General features: G+C 45.1%; 1 protein-coding gene across 7 annotated transcripts in view; it reads right to left on the bottom strand.

Annotated features, from left to right (window-relative positions):
- Positions 1-19,700, bottom strand: part of CREBBP (CREB binding protein) — a 132,540-nt gene extending 112,840 nt beyond the window's left edge. For 3 of the 7 annotated variants that reach the window (XM_033840337.2, XM_033840340.2, XM_033840338.2), the window contains exon 1: positions 18,759-19,699. In XM_033840337.2, coding sequence (XP_033696228.1) covers positions 18,759-18,843 — 85 coding nt within the window. In that variant the 5' untranslated portion in view covers positions 18,844-19,699. Of the gene's footprint in view, positions 1-18,758 lie in introns of all 7 variants that reach the window. The other 4 variants (XM_033840334.2, XM_033840335.2, XM_033840339.2 and 1 more) reach the window with 2 other exon arrangements.
- Positions 19,701-21,241: the final 1,541 nt, after the last annotated feature.

Below are 21,241 nucleotides of genomic sequence, written 5' to 3'. Positions count from 1 at the left end.
TTGAGATAGAACATACACATTTGGGGGAGTCACCCTCCAGTCACCAGCTCCCTGAGGAACCACAAATGACTCTTCTTGGTTTGAAGGCACTTGGGGCGGGGGCGGGGCTGAACCTCTTCCCTCCCCTGGTCTCGGGCAGGTCTCACAGAGACCTGCCCGAGAGCCCCTTTCAATTAAGCTGACCTGAGAAAAGAAGTTACGAGCTCCCCAGTCTCTATCACACTGAGGTGAGGATGGGGTGCCCACAGCAGCAGCTTACGAAGGAGAAAGTCAACCAAACTTGGCCCGCCTCAGGAACGGAAGGTCTTCATCACGTGCGACCACGAGGGACCTTTCCCTCCTAGACCACACGCAGAGACCTTGGTCCAGGGGATGGTCACACCACACACTGACAGACATGCTTGCAAGACCCATTCTTATGCATCACGATCAGAAGTCAGCATTTCACCTTAAACAAGGAATGAACTACTATCAAGCAGGCTGAAAAAAGCTTTTCATTTTACAAAATCAAATACCAGGCAAGTGACTGACTCAATCTGTCCAGCCAATAACATCCGAAAACAGTTTTGTTTGAAAGACTTGTTTCAAATGCAACAGCTAAACAAACCATCTAGAAAACACATCTTCCCTCAGGTTTTCTAAATTCTCCTCTTTCTGTCATAATACCTTATTTTCTCTTTTGAATTGCATTTGGAGCCCCAAATTCTCTGTATTGGCAGAACTGATTTTTCTCCCAAAATGTGTACAAACCAGTTTATCACACCTGGTATTGGCCGGAAGTATGAACTTTCCACACTCTACAGACATAATGAATGAGTCTTAAAATCATATGATCAACTTCTTGTTACAACTCACAAGGCTGTAAGTACCTTGAAAGCAGGGATCCTGTCTACCCAGCACCTGCCATACAATGCTTAGCATATAGAAGGCCCTCAACAAACATCTGCATGCTGAATGAGAGAATGAATTACAGAGAAGAGTGCCAGTTACAGATGATACACAATATCAATTTTAACAAGTTACTTGTCTAGCCAAAGATATCAGTTAGTAATCTTAGCATCTATTACTAGTTTCCTAAAATAGAAACAAAGAACAAAATTCAACAATGAACTTTCTTGAAATGTTACATTGTTCTACTCATCCTTCTCCTTACACCTCTTTCCTGCTGCCTCTATCTTCCAGAAAACCAGCCAAGTCTATTTCACTCTCTGGCTACACCTCAGCATCAATGACCCTCTATCCTATGGTTGATGCAAGGATTAAATGGCATGATAGAGAACGAGAGATGGTAGTGTTAGAAATAAACTACCTAAGAGTTTTGATGCTGTTTTGTGTTCATGTTTCTCTACTTCTGAGCATGAAACTCCCCTCCCACAGATATCTTCTCTTCCCCACTCACCCCGATTTCTACGTGCAGTCCTTATTCCCTGTGAAAAAGGTCTGCTTTCTTTAAAGTTTTTTCAGAATTTCTCTACATTTTCTTTGGCATTACTTGTACTATAACCATGACTACCTAAATGCTTCTCTTAAATCTTTCAAAAGCTGAGCACTTTTACTTATCAACCCTGGAAAATTTTACAAGAAGAATTTTTAATTCCTGAGTCAAAACTGTATACAAAAAAACTTGACCCAAAAAGGGTAATGCATCCTGAAAAAGTTCACATCTAAAGATGAGGAATCCATAGAATGGTAGACATTTTCACAGGGTTATAAGTCTTAGATGACCTGGAGACCATTCTAGGTCTCTTCAGTGCATTTATTACTATATTACTAATTAGACACTGACAACACAGGAAGAACAGTCTGGGGTAGTGAGAAAATTACCCTGCCAGAGCTTAATTCAGGTCCATCTCTGTCACTCACTCCTCCCTCCTAATGTGTGCTTCCTCAGATCTAAACTGGAAATGAAAATAGTACCTGCCTCTAGGATCACCGATGAAGGAATTAAATCACACAATGTGTATACAGCACTTAGCCTGTCATGCAGTAAGGGCTCAATAAGTATTAGTCATTATTATCACTATCACTGTCCCATCTTCCGAAGTTGCTATGAGGACTGAACGATACACACACATCAAGGACTGGCACCCTACGCCTGGTACAGGGTTCGTGCCAACAATCATCTTTTCTGTAAGGTAAAGCCCTAATAATCTGATGATTCTACTAGAATTAAAGCTTACTTTGCTTTGAAAATTCTCGGAGACTATGCAAATAAATAATGGAACAACTCTCCAACAATGAAGAATTAAATTTTTTTAAAGGAAAAGAAAAGGCACTGTTTTATTGGCATTTATGCCATTACTAATAAACTTTATCTAGGCATTTAATCAAGTTCCTAAAAGACATCTTTTATTTTTTTTACAACAATTATTAGGAAACAATTAAAAGCAAATTCTTTCTAAAACCTTCTGTGATTAAGGCTTCTTTTATGTAGATACATAAATTAGTACAGAATGGGGTTTTACTTTATTCTGAACAATGATTTTACACTGAACAAAAAAATACGTCCTTCCTCAAGATCACTATCTGCTTCTTAAGAGTCAAAGTGGGGTTGGCTGGGCAACCCACCTCCTCCCAGGCCTTCCTCAGTGGGAGCAAGTGCCGGCTCTCAGGCCTTCGTTCTGTGCACGGCGGACTAGGCTCACTTGAAACTTGAATAAAAGGATTATAAGACAGTCCTGAGTGGAAGTTCTCTGTCACACTGGATCCTAAATCAGGAGAGTCCTGGAATTGCAGCCAGCCTCCTATCCTCATCTGACTCACTTAGAGGTTCCCAGGAGATGCCATTCTCAGACAGCTAGGACAATTTAAAGTTTCCTAAGTGTGGTTTGTACGCTGCCTCCCTCAGCCCTGAAGGGAGGAGAAAAGCCTTCCTGGGACAAAAGTGGGAAAGAAGGTACTGTCACAGCAGCAACCACCACTAAACCAACCATAAACCACCCAGCAGCCCCGAAACGCAACCAGGTGGTTTGGAGTAGAAAGGGGCTCACTGTTCTCCACCATCATGGCTGAGAAGGGCACTAGGACCAAGGGGAGGCGCTGCCTAGCCACCCTGCAACCCAATTAAAAGTCCTAGAGGAGGAGGAATGTGGGGGCTGAGCTAGGATTCAACCTCTGCACCCTAACCCCAGGTGCTGGGCCACCTCAGACTACCTGGCCACAATGTAAGTACAGGAAAGCAGACAGCCAGAGACCAGGTCCCCTGGCCCAAATGCTGGGAGCTGTAGCTGGCAGGCAGCAACACCAAGTCAGGAAGAAGGGGAAAGACCTTCTTCTGGACACAGAGGTGTCAGTGTACAACATATGGAAGTGTGTGGGCTATCAGAAAGCCCACAACAGAAAATGAATGCATGAAGTCCAGAAAGTACACCAACATCCAGACAATGGAATATTATTCAGCACTAGAAAAAAATGAGCATCAGGCCATGAAAAGACATGGAAGAACCTGAAATACACGTTACTACGTGAAAGAAGGCAATCTGAAAAGACTAAATACTACATGATTTCAATTATATGACATTCTGGAAAAGGCAAAACTGTGGAGACAGTAAAAATAATCAACGATTGCCAGGAGTGTGCTTTTTTGGGGGGGGGGGGCAGGAAGCTGGGGGAGATACAGGAGGAATACAGGGGATTTTTAGGGCAGTGAAAATATACTGTGTGATAATATTATGATGGATAAATGCCATTGTACATTTGTCCAAACACACAGAATGTACCAAACCAAGAGTGAACCCTAAGGTAAACTATGCACTCGGGATAATTACGATGCATCAATGTAGGTTTATCAATCGTATCAAATGTACCACTCTGGTGGGGGATGCTGATAATGGGGAGGCTGTGCATGTGTGGGGGCAAGGAGTATAGATGGGAAATCTCTGTACCTTCCCTTCAGTTTTGCTGTGAACCTGAAAGTGCTCTAAGAAAATTAAGTCTTAAAGGAAAAAAAAAAAAAGTATGCCATTAGATTACAGATAAATCACAAGCAGCTGAGAGGTACAAAATGACAGAGAATCACAAGCTGAAGAATAACTTGAGTATTTATCAACTATATTAATAACTAACATACAAAATATCCAGTGATGTCTATGCTGGGTTTAAGTGTGCTGCTTTTAAAGCTTTAAGGATCCACCAACACACAAGCTCTTGGAGGACAGTTTGACGATATGATCAAAATTACAAATGCATATTCCTTTTAATCATTAATTCCATTTTTAGGAATCTGTTCTATAGATATACACATAACTGTGCAGAGCTATTCATTAAAGCACTGCTTGTGACGGGTCAAGACTGGAAACAGATTAAATCAATCATGGCACATCTCACATAACAAAACTAGCAACTACATGGCTTCCCTGGTGGCACAGTGGTTCAGAGTCTGCCGTGTCCCCATGCAGGGGACACGGGTTCAGGCCCTGGTCTGGGAGGATCCCACATGCCGCGGAGCGGCTAGGCCCGTGGGCCACAAATGTTGAGCCTGCGCGTCTGGAGCCTGTGCTCCGCAATGGGAGAGGCCACGGTAGTGAGAGGCCCGTGCACCACGATGAAGAGTGGCCTGCTTGCCGCAACTGGAGAAAGTCCTCGCACAGAAACGAAGACCCAACACAGCCAAAAATAAATAAATAAATAAATACTAACTCCCAATTTCTGACATTAAAAAAAAAAACAAAAACTAGCAACTACAGAAAGAGATGATAAGGAAGCTCTCCATGTGCTGCTGTGTACATGTATGTAACCATGTGGACAGTATGCTGCCTCCAGTAAGAAGAAGGCAGGAAGGGGGCAAGGGAGCTAAGAATAGGCTGTCTGCTTGAAGAGATAAACCGTGGAGGAGAGCACAGGGAAGGAGGGGGGCTCTCACTCTACAGCTTTGTGTCCTCTGATTTTTGAACCATGTGAGTGAACTTCCTTTTAAAGAAATTGATTTTTAAAAGGCAGCCCCTGGGGTGTCCAGGCCCAGGTGATTAGCTTCAGCCTACGTGATAATATCTGAATTGCTTCCAGATGCTCCTGGTTCCAGTTGGAGTGTTTACGTTTGAGGATGAAATCTGAAATGGGTTCAATACTAGTTTAAAATATTTTTAGTATTCAAATGAGCTTAAAAGGCAGGAAAATAAAAAGCACTTTAAAGAAGGATTTTACAAAAATAATATTTTTTTCCTAAAGAAATGTGACAAATCTACATATCATTATTTTGTACCCAACACAGTAGTAAGGTACACGTTGCTCACGTCAGGAAAGCTGACATTATTTCAATGTACTTCAAAAAACATTAGTTGGCTGTCAGGTTTTGTAGCTTCCAGCACACCAATGAAGAAACCTCTAATAAAAGGATTCTGTTACCCACTACTGGGCATATACCCTGAGAAAACCATAATTCAAAAAGAGACATGTACCACAAAGTTCACTGCAGCACTATTTACAATAGCTAGGACATGGAACCCACCTAAATATCCATAAACAGATGAATGGATAAAGAAGATGTGGCACATATATACAATGGAATATTACTCAGCCATAAAAAGAAACGAAATTGAGTTATTTGTAGTGAGGTGGATGGACCTAGAGTCTGTTATACAGAGTGAAGTAAGTCAGAAAGAGAAAACAAGTACCATATGCTAACACATATATATGGAATCTAAAACAAAAATGGTTCTGATGAACCTAGGGGCAGGACAGGAATAAAGACGCAGATGTAGAGAATGGACTTGAGGACACAGGGAGGGGGAAGGGTAAGCTGGGACAAAGTGAGGGAGTAGCATTGACATATATACACTACCAAATGTAAATAGCTAGTGGGAAGCAGCCGCATAGCACAGGGAGATCAGCTTGGTGCTCTGTGACCACCTAGAGGCGCGGGATAGCGAGGAGGTGAGGGAGGTGCAAGTGGGAGGGGATAAGGTGATATATGTATACATATAGCTGATTCACTTTGTTATACAGCAGAAACTAACACAACATTGTAAAGCAATTATACTCCAATAAAGATGTTTCCAAAAAAAAAGATTGTTAAAAATCAGAGCTTGTGACAAAGGAAGTGATGATTGGACACCACACTAACACACAATCATATTTTCCCATCTTTGGACGACACCTCTAAGTTAATTTACACTTTGTTCAAATCATTCTTGATAGAGGTCTAAAGGTTTTGCAATAGGAATTAACCAAAACTCCAGTTCTCACCATTTAACAGATTCCTCTAACCACAAATAGTAAAGATGTTTTGCTTTGGATCTGATTTACTTTTAAACTAGTTTTTCTTTTAATTTTTAAATTTATTATTTATTTATAAATTTATTTATTTAATTTATTTTTGGCTGCATTGGGTCTTCATTGCTGCACTCAGGCCTTCCCTAGTTGTGGCAAGCGGGGGACACTCTTCATTGTGGAGTGTGGGCCCCTCACTGCGCTGGCCTCTCTTGTTGCGGAGCATGGGCTCCAGGCACGCGGGCCTCAGCAGTTGTGGTGCGCAGGCTCACTAGTTGTGGCACGTGGACTCAGCAGTTGTGGCACACAGGCCCAGCTGCTCCACGGCATGTGGGATCCTCCCGGACAAGGGCTCGAATCCACGTCCCCTGCATTGGCAGGCAGACACTCAACCGCTGTGCCGTCAGGGAAGCCCAGTTTTTTGTTTTAAAAATAATATATTTATGTTTTTTAAAAAAGCATTTGGAAGACTATAAAGTGAAAGCGGAGAGCCCCCAGCCCCCCACTCCCAAGGAAAACAATTTTCAGGGATTTCCTTCTGAAAATACCCTATGGACACATTAGTATATATCTTTTTTTTTTTTTTTTTTTTTTTTTGCTGTACGCGGGCCTCTCACTGTTGTGGCCTCTCCCATTGTGGAGCACAGGCTCCGGATGCGCAGGCTCAGCGGCCATGGCTCATGGGCCCAGCTGCTCCACGGCATCTGGGATCTTCCCGGACCGGAGCACGAACCCGTGTCCCCTGCATCGGCAGGCGGACTCTCAACCACTGCGCCACCAGGGAAGCCCAGTATATATCTTTTTACCTCTAAAAAGGATCTAATTATCATTTCTGTTCTCCATCCTGACTTTTTATTTAACGATTCTCAAACTTATCGTCCATCTTAAATACCCATCACTCTCCCTCCCCAGATTTACAATGGCAAAGGACTCAGCTACTCCTCTTCTGAAGGACTTCTGGGTCACCTTTAGTGTTCTGCAATATCTAGATTAATTAACTAAATTAATAAAAAGGTCTGGAATTAACATGTATATTCTTAGAAGTCCTACCAAGCAAGAGATTGATTTTTACCTTATCTATTGTACTTGGCATACAAGTAGGTTGTTAAGCTACAGACATTTGTATGTCAACTAATAACGTGGTTAATAAAAACCACAGGTTTAAAGCATCTTTTCCAGAAGCTGGGAAACCATAAATAGAACTTTGGTGTGAACCATGGTCCAATGACGTGCAACATGATGACAGTAACAAAACCTCTAATACGCTTCAAGATGAAATTACTTTTTAGAACTTCAATTCTTCCTATTTACAAACTGTTGAAAAAACACAAAAATCATTCTGTTTTATTTAAGTACAGCACCAAAACATTTTACCATTTAAAAAAAAAAGGATTTTTAGAATGAAGCCTGCTCTTCAAATATTAATACTTCCTACAGCTCTCAGATATTTATCAGTCTGAAATGCACCTATAGTGGAACAATATATATAACATGTCACTTTGGGAAGAAGGAGTAAAAAGAGACAGCCTGTGCTTACATACACAGCATATGTCTAGCATGATATACAAGAAACACTAGTTGCCTGTGGGGAGGGGAACTGGGTGACTCTGTAAACAGGAAAGGAAGGCTTTTCACTAAAGTCTTTTGTACTTTTTGGAACCCTATGAACACGTCATCCAGTCAAAAGAATTAAAAAAAAAAACTTTTTAAAGAAGAATTACCTGTTGATACAAAAATTTCCTAATATCTTAAATAAGAACACTACAGCTGACCCTTGAACAAGGGTTTGAACTGCACAGGTCCACTTATACATAGATTTTTTTTTTCAATAGTAAATAGGGAGGTCCCACGAATATGGAGAAACCGGTATACAGAGGGCAAGTTATATGTGGATTTTTGACTGCAGGGAGGGTTGGCGCCCCTAATCCCCACGTCGTTCAAGGGTCAACTGTAGTTCTGATTCTTAAGCTGCTTTTTGTGGGGTCTTTTCCCTCCCACAAATAGGGTTTGGGAAGAGAGAAAGCAGTTGTCAACTCTCCCTGCAGGTATGAACTTAGATGGAAAAATATACCTTGGAAAAAGATGATATAGCCTCTAGAGAACAAATCACAGTCACTTCCTCCAACTACCCTGGATGTGATGGGCTTCTAAAATTTTGTATTGTTTTTTAAGCTCTAAAAGGATGGTCTGGACTCCCTGGTCAGACACTGCAGGCTCTCCATGACTTTACCTTGCCTTCAGACACCCAGTCTGACTCCCCCTGCTAGTATGTCCTACAATGAGCTCCAGTGCCCTTCCTCTAAGAAGTTTCCCTGACCACCCAGCCTGAAGCACCTGGTTCCTTCCCATCACAACACTGATTTCAGTTCGCAAATAGACAGGCATTGGTGGAGCTGCTGGACTGCCTGCCCACACCACTGCACTCTGAGTTCCAAGAACACAGGGCCCCCACTGATATCACCACAGCCCAAGAGTGTCCCATACATAATAAGCACATATAAATAATTTGAATTATATAAGCGTTTTAATATTTGTTGAATAAAAGAATAGATAAATAGTGGTAGAGTTGAGACTAGAGCTCAGGCCCACCCAACTTCTCAGCACAGGACATCAGTAGTGTCCACATCTAAGAGGCAAGACCACACTGCCTCTAAATGGTAGCCTGTTGAATGTAAAACAAAAACAAAACTGACTTTTTGCAAAAAGTTTACACGCTCAAAAGTGTATACCTCCAGACCTCCACACTTGCTGTTTATGCTGTTCCCTATGCCTGGAATAGCACCTCACCCCGACTCCTGTTCATCCTCAGGTCTCAGTCACCTCCCCCAGAAGGCCTTCCAAGACCCTTAAGAAAAGACTCTGTCCTATGCCCCAATCATGGACCTCCTCTCCAAGGTACTCGGTCACAGCTCACTATAGCTGTCTCCCATGAAGGCAGACCCTGGACCTGCTGTGTCCCCACCACTAGATCTCCAGGACTGACATCACAGTGTAACAAATATTTTCTACATGACTGAAAAATCCTATATCTAAACCAATGAGTATTTTTGAAAATGCTTTCCATCTTTACAAGTTGGTCCCTTTAAAGGGACTTTGCCCTTTAGGTCATAAATATCTAAAAAGAACCCTCTAGACAAATGAGGTAAGTAAATATACTCAGGGCTGTGCTGTCCAACACAGCAGCCAATAGCCACATGTGGCTATTAACATTTACATTAATTACAATTAAATAAAATTTAAAATGTAGCTCCTGACTCACATTAGTAATAGTTCAAGTACTCACTAGCCACAAGAGCCTAGAGGATCCAGTACTGGGAGTGTGGGTCTAGAACATGGCCATCATCACAGAAAGTTCAGCTGGACTTAGTATCAGGAGAACACTAGCATTTCAAACAAAGAAAATGTCCAAACTCACTCTTACCATTGAGAAGGAACCCATTTTTCCTTAACTTTCAAAGATTAAGAAAGTCACCAGTGTGAGCTAAAACACTGAATTATCACTAAAATAAGTTTTAGCTCACCAGTGTGAGCTAAAAATCACTGAATATGATTTTCTCAGATCTTTAAAAGAGAAGTTCAACTCTGGGCAGGTTGTGCTCTTCAAACAAAAACCAATCCCAGAGTAGTACAGGCACAACCAAAATAACACAAAAATCTATCAATACTTTATGCCTTGTTGCTTTCAATAAAAATTACTGATTAAATAAAATGTAAATAAGATTTAATGTTAGGGGCAAAAATTCTTTGTCCGCCATGGGGTGATTTTTACTAGCAAAATCCATAAATCACCACACCTAAAATATCTAGGAGACTGGAAAAACAGTAAACTCCAACTGAAGCAACTTCCTATTGTAGAATCTGTAGAAACAGAAAATCCCCACAATACAGGGAGGAGCTGAATCCATTCCTTTCAAGGTCAGTGGTAGCTGAATCAAAGAGGAAATTAAATTTCACTGCTCTTTCTTTCAACCAATTAACCTGACTAAACTGGATAGTGATTCAAAGGCCATTTTCTCCCCTGTTTGCTAAAAAAGAAAGACCATTTTTATAGCTTCTCCATGTTCACTTTTCCTTTTTCACTAAGTCCTAACCTAAATCAAGTCCCTGTTTTGAAACAATACGGGAAACACAGTTCCGTTTAGACTTCAATTTTCCAATAAAGAACAGTTTTTAACTTCAAACACAGACTGAGTAAAGTGTGTCAAACTCCTACCCATTTTGTGGGATTCCTGAATCTCAGCCTCTAATTCATCCCTTTGCAAGCTGGTACTGAGACTGCACCAGCCCTGGTGCTCCACGTGGAACAGGAAGGGGAAACATCTTCCTGTGTACTCAGCAAGAAACGTCCATGGATCTGGTTCTGGGTCAGACCCCTCACCTACATCAGTCCCATCCTCACCAGCCCAAGGGTAGGTGATGTATAGTACTTTCCCACAATGATACAATAATAATAGCCGCTGCAACCGGCTATATGCCAGGAACCACAGAAGTCCAATATGCAAAGCTAACCAAAGTGAGAAGAAATGGAAAATTCTAGGGGGGGAAAAAATCCCTTTTAGAGATGAGACTCACCCTCCCCAACGAAGTTCTAATGTAAAGTCACTGGCCCAAGGCACAGAGCTGATGAGCTGGAAGCTGAAATCCAGTGTCCACTGAGTGGAGGCCAGGGCTCCTTCCTCACTACCTGTATCCCAGTATAAAAAGCTCTGACATTTCCTTCAACTCTGAGTCATGGTTAGAAGGTTCTACTTTTAATCAAGTGACAAACACTCAAAATATTTTAATCCAAAGGAACTGGGTCAAACGCATACAGTCCATAACTGTCAAAGAAAACCCCAATTATTTGATATATTTCTATAGTTCCTGAGTGTTATCATTCAGTTTGTTATCAAATACCAAAATCCACTTTATTCAAATATTGTTCAAGCCTCATTCTACAGGCTATCAGAAGAAACAGTAGCTTATTTTTCTTGCTATTTCATTGGTTATTCTAAGTACAAAATTAAAACACATATAGATGGTACAGTTTTTATAAGGAAAATTCAAAATATTTGGGGGCAGTGCAAAGGGAAGCTTTTGAAATATAAAAATATTTTGCAGGACTTCCCTGGTGGCGCAGTGGTTAAGAATCCACCTGTCAATGCAGGGGAGATGGGTTCGAGCCCTGGTCCAGGAAGATCCCACATGCCGTGGAGCAACTGAACCCAGACACCACAACTACTGAGCCTGCGAGCCACAACTACTGAAGCCCACGCGCCTAGAGCCCATGCTGCGCAACAGGAGAAGCTACCGCAATGAGAAGCCTGCATACCGCAACAAAGAGTAGCCCCCGCTTACCACAACTAGAGAAAGCCTGTGCACAGCAACAGTGACCCAATGCAGCCAAAAATAAATTAATTAAAATAAATCTAAAAAAAAAATTTTTGCTTTACAACAGAATTGTATAATCCCGTTAAACAGCTACAACTATTAAGAAACACCTACTATATACACAGGTGTATTAGAAAGACTGGCAAATTAAGAGATCTTCAAAGAGCAGCAGACGGGACATCTAGAAATAGGAAAGTCGGGTTTAACTGAGTGAAAATTTCTTCAGCATTAGATTTTACTATTCTTAGTGATGGTTCAACTAAACATTCTTTTGATTAATGGAAATGAAACATGGGGGAAAACGTTACACGGGATGATATCCAAGGTCTTTCTAAGGGTAAGGTTTTAAAAGAAAGGAATTTGACTTCTAGACATAGAGCTCAAAAATAGCCTCACTTCCCAAATTTAGAACAAGAAAACACCCTGAAGGCAGATTTTTCAAAGTCAGCAACATTCTGCATATTGTCTAAGAACTTGGGGGAAAAAAAAAAGCCACTTTTGCTTACTTCCATGCCTTTCATAAAGATACCCTCCCACCCCAATCTGTGATTCACATCTCTTCAAGTCAAAGCTCGAGGTGGGCAACCTTGCACATGGCTCTTTTCCGGCACTACTGTCAGCAAATCACAGCCCCCACAGAAAGGTGAACACGCAAAAGCCCCCAACAGACACTGGTGCAAGCGCTGACTTCCTGCATCAATGACTTGCTGCAATGTGACAATCCTGAAAGCTAAGCTTAGACTGAATTGGGAAAGTATGGCATCCCCTCCCCCAATTTATGCAAGAGCTGTGGATGCCACAGCAGGCCAGGGGAGCCCATCAGGCATGGGACAGTCTTCTGATAAGGGACGTGCCACTAAGGAAAGGCCTCAGAGTGGGCTCAGCGAACACTGGGCACACGTAATGGAAACCAGAGGGCATGGCCAGGAGCCTGAGAGCTTCTAAGAGACCATCTTGGACAACCTGAGAGGACTAGATGCAAGCCATGGGCTGAGATCACACCCACGGAGACGAAACTCTCTGAGTAGCCAGAGTGCTTTTCCCCACGCACAGAAGGCACAGAAGCCCAGCAGACTTCCCCAACTGCCTGGCTCCTTGCTCTGGCTCAGTGAGAGAAGACCAGGGGGCACCACAGAACAGGAGTACTAAGGCCCTGCCTCAGGTGCCACCTCCACTTGGACACCCAGCCCTGGGCTTATGCACATGGGGCATTCAGTAAACACTGGGTGAATAAATGAAGCCTTCTTCAATTGCCCTTTCTGACTCCTGCATTTGGGCACCTGACTGCATTTTATATTCTTTTCTCAAGTTTTGCCTCTATGTCTTATCTTTGTCAACATAGTTCTAAGCTACTTGAAGGCATCACCAGAATCCTTTGTACACTGCTACTGCATAAGGGGTACCTCAGACTGAACTGTAATATACACAGTAAAGAAACAGAATCACATATTTGTTTGCTGCTTAAACAGTCCATGAAATACACTTCAAAATTAGTAAGAATTTTCAGAACATACCATAGTGCCTAAGTTTTTGCAATTTTAAAATTTCATGGCCATCGTGTTCCTACAAAAAAATACAATTGAAAATGGAGGCAAAAATCAATAGTATTGGGCTTCCCTGGTGGCACAGTGGTTGAGAGTCCGCCTGCCGATGCAGGGGACACGGGTTCGTGCCCCGGTCCAGGAAGATCCCACATGCCGCGGAGTGGTTGGGCCCATAAGCCATGGCCGTTGAGCCTGTGCGTCCGGAGCCTGTGCTCTGCAACGGGAGAGGCCACAACAGTGAGAGGCCCGCGTACCGCAAAAAAATAAATAAATAAATTAATTAATTAAAAATAAAATAAAATAAACAGTATTGATTAAAGAACTCCTGGCTATATACTGAATGTGCTACACTACAAAAAGATCTGCCTGCTTGTGCGCCTTTGTGGACACGCATACATGGCTACTACTGTTTCCAGAACCATCAGCAAACGTGGCTACCAGGGTGCAGCCACTCTCCCCTGTCAGGACGGTGCTGGCACCAGGCACTGAGCACTCACTCCAGACCAGGCACTTCTCACACAGCATCTCATTCCACCTTCACCATCACCCTTGGAGATGGGGATGGTCATCCTCTCTTTTTCACAGATGAGGAAACTGAGGATCTTCAGAGCACCAGTCCCACATTACATCAGGGTCACAAACTGCAGCCTGAGGGCCAAACCACCTGGCTGCCGGTTTTTGTAATGAGAGTTTTTCTAGTTTTACTGGCACACAGCTGCACACATCCGTGTACATATTGTCCAGAGCTGCTTTCACACCAAAATGGCAGCACTGAGTTAGCTGCAGCAGAGACCTTGTGGCCTGCAATCTGAAATTATGTCCTCTGACCCTTTACAGAAAAAGCTTGCTGACCCATGTATTTGGGAATGGTGCAAACTGCAAGCCCCTCTCTCCAAGCCTCACAGCCCATCAGCAAACTAAGGCTGGGAGGGCCCGCAAGAAAGTGCCTCGGCTATGACCAATTTCTTGTGAGCACAAAACCTCTGTTGAGCAACATCTCTTCACGTGCCCTTGGAATATACTTGAAATGCTGGTCTGAATGAGATAAAGAGGTAGTGTCCTGACTAATGTTACCCCAAGAACTAAAATGGCTTAAAGCAAGCTTTTCTAATCTTCAAAACTCACAATAAGGAACATTTCATCTTAACACGGGAAGGTATACTTTGGCAAAATCATTTTAAACTATTTTGTTCTCAAACACATTAAGTAAAAACACAAAGCTGGCACTTATGTAGCCCCAAATAATCACTTTGTCACACAACTATCAATAGAATGGCACAAGTCAGAAGTTGTAAAAATACAGGCTAACAATGTAAGCATCAACTTCCAATAGTAGGATTAAGCCTAAGTCCCTTTACAAGCCATTCTCAATTATGTTTGAGAATTACAGAATCAAATTCAAGCTTTAAACAGCAGTGATTCTCAATCTTTTGCTCTACTGTGAAGGCTCCCTTGGTGGGATTCATACTTACCTGCCATCCCCAAGGAACTTCAAATGAGGCCACTGTTCTCACCGCTCTCACAGTTATTCAAAAATCCCTACTCTCCTACTAAGTAAAAGCTAAGCAAGTCATGAAAAGCCCTAGAAGTCTCTACAAAAACTCACATTTCCTAGTTAGCCAGAACTTAGTAACGAGATGAAATAACCTAACTGGTCCTCAATTACCCACTGCAATAAACAAGAACGTTAAGACCAGTATAGGCCTTGAATAACACCCTGCTGCACCAGAATGAGAGGGAGGGGGGAGCTCCTACCCCAGGCCCCTAATAGGAAGAACACTCTCCTGTTCCATAGCTGCTGACAAACCTTCCCTACAGGGACTTAATTCACTTGCTGGAGTTATGCTACTGAAACTTAGCTGCTGACAAACTTTCCCTACAGGGACTTAATTCACTTGCTGGAGTTATGCTACGGAAACTTGCTAAGTACTGTAGTCTCCCGGGTCCATGATTGAAGTAAATTCCAGGTTTATCGATGTAGATTTATAAGATGAATTTATCAATTTACTTTAACGATCTAGGTTTGATTCTGGTTTTTACCCTTTATGTTATTTTGGGCAGATCACCTCTCTTAAGTCTGGTTCCTCAACTGGAATTGGCAGGAACAGTATCTTCCCTTCCTGCCTCACAGGTTGCTGTGAGGACCAAACTGAGATGATGGGGAGAAAAGCACTCCGATATGTAAACCTAAAAGGTCATCATTTTGCCGTAAAAGGTATTTCGGTTGGTAACAGTATTTACACCAAGTTTCTTTAAATATAGTTTTCTCTTGCACTTAAAGGGATTCACAGTATAAAATGTAACCACAACTGCTTAGGGACATTTATACAGCACAGGATGAAACATACCTGTGTTCAACTTTCAAAAGGCAGTCCTACAAAACTTTTTTATAGTATATCTGTTGAACATAAATTTGGCTTCAATAAAGCTGACCAAAAAAGGTCTACTGCTTGCCTAGATATTTATTTGTTCCGCGCTGTTAAATCATGAATCCCTGCTGCTGAAAGACACTAATATGCTGGTTTAATTTGGATATATTAAATAAAAAAGTTTCCAAAACACACACTGGTAACACAAAATCCTACTTCTCATAAAGGGTGCCAAGTAAAGGAAGATGACATTTGTAAAAAAGCGTTTACACCTTCAATGTAAAACAAGAAAATGCTTCTTCAACAACATCTGATACCATCAAATTCTGTGCCACTCCAGAAGAAAGGTTGGGGTTGGGTGAAAAGTACTGCTTTTCCTTCTTCCTCTTGTTACCTTCCTTTGGGGTACATTCCCTATTTCTGCATCAGCTCTGCATGCTCTCCTCAGAAACCTTCCCTGACCTCCCCAGCCTGCACTGATCTCTCCCATCTGTCTCTGGTGGCAATGACATTTATCAGAGATGCCGCCTTACCTCACTCGAGTGCATGCACATACACACTCCCCCTGCAGGCAGCATCCTGGCTGGTAACTGCCTTACCTTACTGGAGTGTACACACATACAAGCGCCCTGCAGGCAGCATCCTGGCTGGTAAGCGCCCCAGCATCAGGTGTACTATTCTGCCCCTCCCGCACACCCGCCCCGGGACTCAGCTGACATTGATGGCTCCACAGGCCAGTCCCCAGAGAAATGCACTGCATCGTGACAGTCCAAGTCACTCTTGTTTCTCAGGCCACCAAGGCCGCCTCCTTCTCCTAACCCTTCAGCTCTTCCCATGCAGAGCTCCCCTCCCTCAAATTTTACCACATGAGCATGGAACATACCTTGCTCTGCCTGGCCCAATTTTATCCTAGAAGCCAAAAACACACCTCCCCTCACTAAAATGACGCTGTCTCTCTCAAGAATGTTATTCCCAGGTCTCTCCCCACTTTTCCACCTAACCAAAGGCTTTCACTCCTTTGACTAGTGTAATGTAATTGCTTTAGTTCTTTATTGGTTTTAATATACATCCTTAAGATCTCTGTTTTAGACTAGTAGTTATAGGAGACAAGGTTTTACCTTTTTTAATATGCTCAATGATGACCCCTTCTGTGGCCTACCACGCTAACAGACCCTCTCACAATAATGTGATGGTGATGATGTGCAACCAAGGACCCAACATAAATATGATGGTGAACTTATTCTTTGGATTATTTAAACAGAACTGTTAAAAACTGACTTTTTTGTTCCACATTTATAAAAGAGCCCCAATGTCTTACAAGGATCAAAATTGGAAAAGGGGAAAAAAGTGGTCAAGAATAGAAAATCCTTTCTGATAAACTTTGTTGTGATTAGCAGCACATTAAGTAAATATGTGACCGTCCAATAACAGAACTACCCAAAAGCCAATCCTTTGGGCACCATCTTGGAAACAGCTGAAAGTATATAGTGGGACAAGCCTTTTTGTTACGTGTCATGTTACTAATTTGTCCTTCTTCATAAAACAAAATCTACAATAACCTCATTCAACAACAGAAAAGCTGCAAAGCCATTCAAAAGTTACCAGTTTCAAAGCACAAGCTTCAAGGCTGAACTTGTCTGGTACGATCTATGTTTCATATGATTAACGATTTTTCACTCAAACATGCCGAGATTAATGAAGCAAAGGAGATCTATTCTGCAGTAAAATCATAAGTTTTTTTCAGGCAGTAAAATCAGAGTATTTAAATCTTGGTTGTTCCCACATTTCTCACTTCAGATAAGCCAATTTTACAAAATTAACATCAAACTCAACTCCTTATCAGTTTTTAGAAAGAGTATTATTAGTGACTTATATAGCGTGAGACTTACTGATTCCTCCCCACTGTTTAACAAATTTATTTCAACCAGACAAGAATCTTCTTATGACTGATTTGTTTTTAAAAAAAATTGTTTCCCTCACTTCTACTTTAACTAACAGTCTAGGAATTGTATTAAAACTGAAGCCACAAAATTCAAGTTTTGTTTCAACAGTAGAAATAGATTTTTAGACCACTAGTATAAAAACACTAGCGGTCAGTCCCAGAAATATTTGCACAAGCTGAACAGCTGTGTCTACTGCAAATCTGAAGGCATTGCTGCAGCAATATAATTCAATTTGGACCCATTCATTATAAACTGATTTTCAGATGCTGCTACTCAAGACCGTAGTGGAGAAACGCAAGCTGCGCTGGGAATCAAATCATTCACAGCAGCGCACAAGTTTTTATTTTACTGCAAAGGAGAGTTCTGAAAGAGGAAATACAACTAGTTCATAATGCTACCGTGAACCAGCCCAGAAGAAGCTAGCATTATTAAATGAACAGAAAACTAAAATACTTCTCTTAAGTAACTGACATGATTACCTAAGGAAGTTTCCAAGGAAGCTGCTTAAAAGAATGATTTATTCAGTACCCTGATAAAAAATTTTTTGGGAAAAAATGTAATTCCTACATTCCTGAACATAATTTTTTAATATATATCTACACGGTAAAAACAACACAAGCGCCCTTGGAGACTGCAGCTCAGATGAATCTGCTATTTAACTTTCTTCCGAAGTCATACAAGTGAAATTAAACACTCCACAGCAACTTTCATGACATCTTGCTAACGAAGTTTGGGGTTGTGAAAAATGTAATGACTTAGGTGACCAGCAACAAGAGTTTTCAAAATAACTACTAAGCATTTTCCCAATGAGCACATTCCAAGTAACTTCTAAGTCGTAACTCACAGGCTGGCTGCTGCTAGGAGTGTCTTCTGGTCGCAGCCTTGTGAATGTGTTACCAATTCAGAAAACACTTCGGGTCCCCTTTCGGCTGCACTATTTTCTTTTCTCACCAGCAAACCTACCCTCCGCTGACATCCCTCCAGACAGCCACGCGTGTGTCGACACACGGCGGCAGAGGGAGGGGTACGGAATCACCACGCAGAATAGACACGCTCCACTTTACTTTTTCTCGCTGGAAGTACCACTCGGTCTCCACGCGAGGAGGGTTCACCAACTCCGGGCGATCCGAGCGCACCCGGGCATGTGTTGCCCTACTCGGGCCCCATAACAGTCTTCCGACAAACTTCCCCCTCTGCGGCGCGGGTCCCGGGGAAGGGGCTGCGCGGTCCTCCGCTGAGTTCGGGTCCCCCAGGGGCACTCACCTCCAGGTGGGGCTGACAGCGACCCCCCAGGGCCCCTACCCCCGGCCCGGCCCCCTCCTCACCTGTGCTGTCATTCGCCGAGAAGCCTGGCGAGCTGAGTTTGGCTCGTTTGGGGTTGGGCGGTCCGTCCAGCAAGTTTTCGGCCATTTTCACCTGCTCGCGAAAACAGCCCCGAGCGCGGGCCGCGGGGTCGGAGAGGGCTCCGGGGCGGGGGTCGGCGCCAGCCCCGACCGGCTGCGAGGGGAGAGGAGCGAGCCGCGAGCCGCGCGAGCCGCGAGCCGCGAGCGAGCGCTGAGAGAGAGGGAGGGCGCAGGGCCGGGTGGGGGAGGCGGCGGCCAAATCTCAGCCACAGCAACAGCGCCCCGCAGCGCTCACCGCCCGCCCCCGGCCGCCGCCGCCGCCGCCGCCGCCGGCCGCGGCCCCCTCATCCCCTGCCCGCCTCCCGAGCGCGACACTCCGCGGCGGGGGCGCCCCGGCGGCCCGGCGGTGCCCCCGGGCCCGGCTGGCAGCGACGGCGCCCGGCCGGGCGGCTCAGGCAGTACCCGGGAACATGGTGCCGCCGCCGCGCCTCCGCCTCGCTCCCCCCCCCGCGCCCCACTTAATTAATTCGCTCGCGGCCCGACGACCGGGGGGCTCCGGGCTCCGCTCCCCGCCCGCGGCCCGCCGCCGCCGCCGCCGCCGCGAGGAAAAACAATGCGCGAAGCGGGGCCGCCGCCGCCGCCGCCGCCGCCGCGGCCCCCCACCCCCCGTTCCGCCGCCGCCGCCGCCGCCGCTGCCGCCGCCGCCGCCGCCGCCGCCGCCGCGGCTCCGGGAGGCCGAGCCGAGAGGCGAGCGGGGCCGCCGGACCGGGCGCCGAGGACCGGGCGGAGCGGGCCGGCCGGGCGGAGCGGGGTGCGCGGGCGGTTGTGGGGCCCGGGACCGGCGGGGCCGAGTAGATCGCGCTCGAAGCCCCGGTCGGGTCCGCGACAAGATGGCGGCTGTTGATTCCTCAATTAAAAAAAAAAGAAAGTTTTTTTTCTTCTCTTTCCAGAGCCTGAACGGGGAGGGGGAGGGGGCGGGGCACGCCGGTGCGTCACCCCCCCCGAGGCGTCACCACGCACGGCCCCCGCCCCGCCCCCTCCACCTGCGCCTGCCGCAGCGGAAAGAGCCGAGCACGCTCGGACGGAAAGGGCCGAAGATGCGGTCGCTGTGCGTCGTGCCGCCGGGCGGCGGGGCTGCTGGGCTGCCTGGCGGGGGCCGGGCCTGCGGGACGCCGAGCGCCGGGCATCGCCGCCACTTTTGTTCTGACGGTGACTGGGCGGCGAGGGCTCTGGCTACGACCTGGTCGCGAGCCGGGCCCCCAGGCGCGGAGTCGGCGCCGGCCGGGCCCGCCTGTCCCGCAGGGCGACTCTGCCAGGTCCCGGCTCCTCACGCCCCTGCCCCGCGACCCTCCTCCGCGACCAGGCCTGGCCACTTCCCCTCTCCGGATGCCATCGATGTGTCGTGGCCTCTGCAGGTTACATACTGCTCTCGGGTCCGCCTGCGAGCGGGTACAGATGGGGAAACTGAGGCAGGAAGTGGCAGGGCCGGAATTCGAACTCCCCCACGTGAAGTGAGGGGGGCGCAAGACTCCTGAGCCCCTGTTCCCCAGCCCGATGAGATGGGGTCACCTGCATCGGGAGTTGGTGAGCGCTGCCTCCCAGACGGACGCGCTCAGCCTGCGCCCGGCCCAGAAGGTCCCATTACATTAGGGCTTAGGGCCTCGACGACCGGGGCGCGCCCCCCACCCCCACCCCAGGACAAATACCTGGACCCCACAGGTGTTCCAGACAGGTGTGCGGTCCCAGGGAGACCAGCCCGCGTGGCCACTCCCCACAGGACAGTTCCACAAAAATCTAAGGTGTTCACATATCTCAGCTCCTTATCTGCTTCTCACAACTTGCCAGCGCTTCATCCGAAGTCCTTATCCGAAAGGTATCACCAGCAACCTGTTTCCTAAGCTAGAATCCTGTGAAACAGCACCGACTTCTCCCTCTCTCCCACCCACCAAGCAACCTGCCTTCCCAGGTCCTTTACCTGGACAAACCGCTCTTCGTCCCCATCCCACTGCCCCAGAGGCGTCTCGCATCTCCCAAGTGGCTACGATGGCAGCTTCCCACTTCAGTGTCCCTTGCAAACTGTATTTCTCCCCACGCAGCATCAGAGTTAACTTCTTGGAAAAACAGAGAAAGAACTCTGCTTGAAACAAATAGCTCCTACACATAGAAAAAAAAAAGCCCATATATATATATATATATATATATATATATATATATATATGGTCTGGGGGAAAAAAGAACATATGTATAGTTGTTTTAAACAAATATATATATGCAAAAAAGTGATTGTCTTCAAGTGTCAAGACTGAGTGATCTTTCTACTTTCTTCTCTTTATATTGTTCAAAATCTTGACTGCCCCCCATCCCTCCCTTCCACTTTCTATTCTTCACTCCACCCTCACTCCCCGACACCCACGCAGCCACTAGGAAGTTCTTACCATTCTGACCTTTTTATATTTTTGCAAATG

The sequence above is a fragment of the Tursiops truncatus genome, chromosome 15 (genome assembly GCF_011762595.2).
Source record: "Tursiops truncatus isolate mTurTru1 chromosome 15, mTurTru1.mat.Y, whole genome shotgun sequence".
In the NCBI taxonomy this organism is placed as follows: Eukaryota; Metazoa; Chordata; class Mammalia; order Artiodactyla; family Delphinidae; genus Tursiops; species Tursiops truncatus.
The sequence above is the reverse complement of the archived record's forward strand: the minus strand, read 5'-3'. Positions and strand labels throughout refer to the sequence as shown.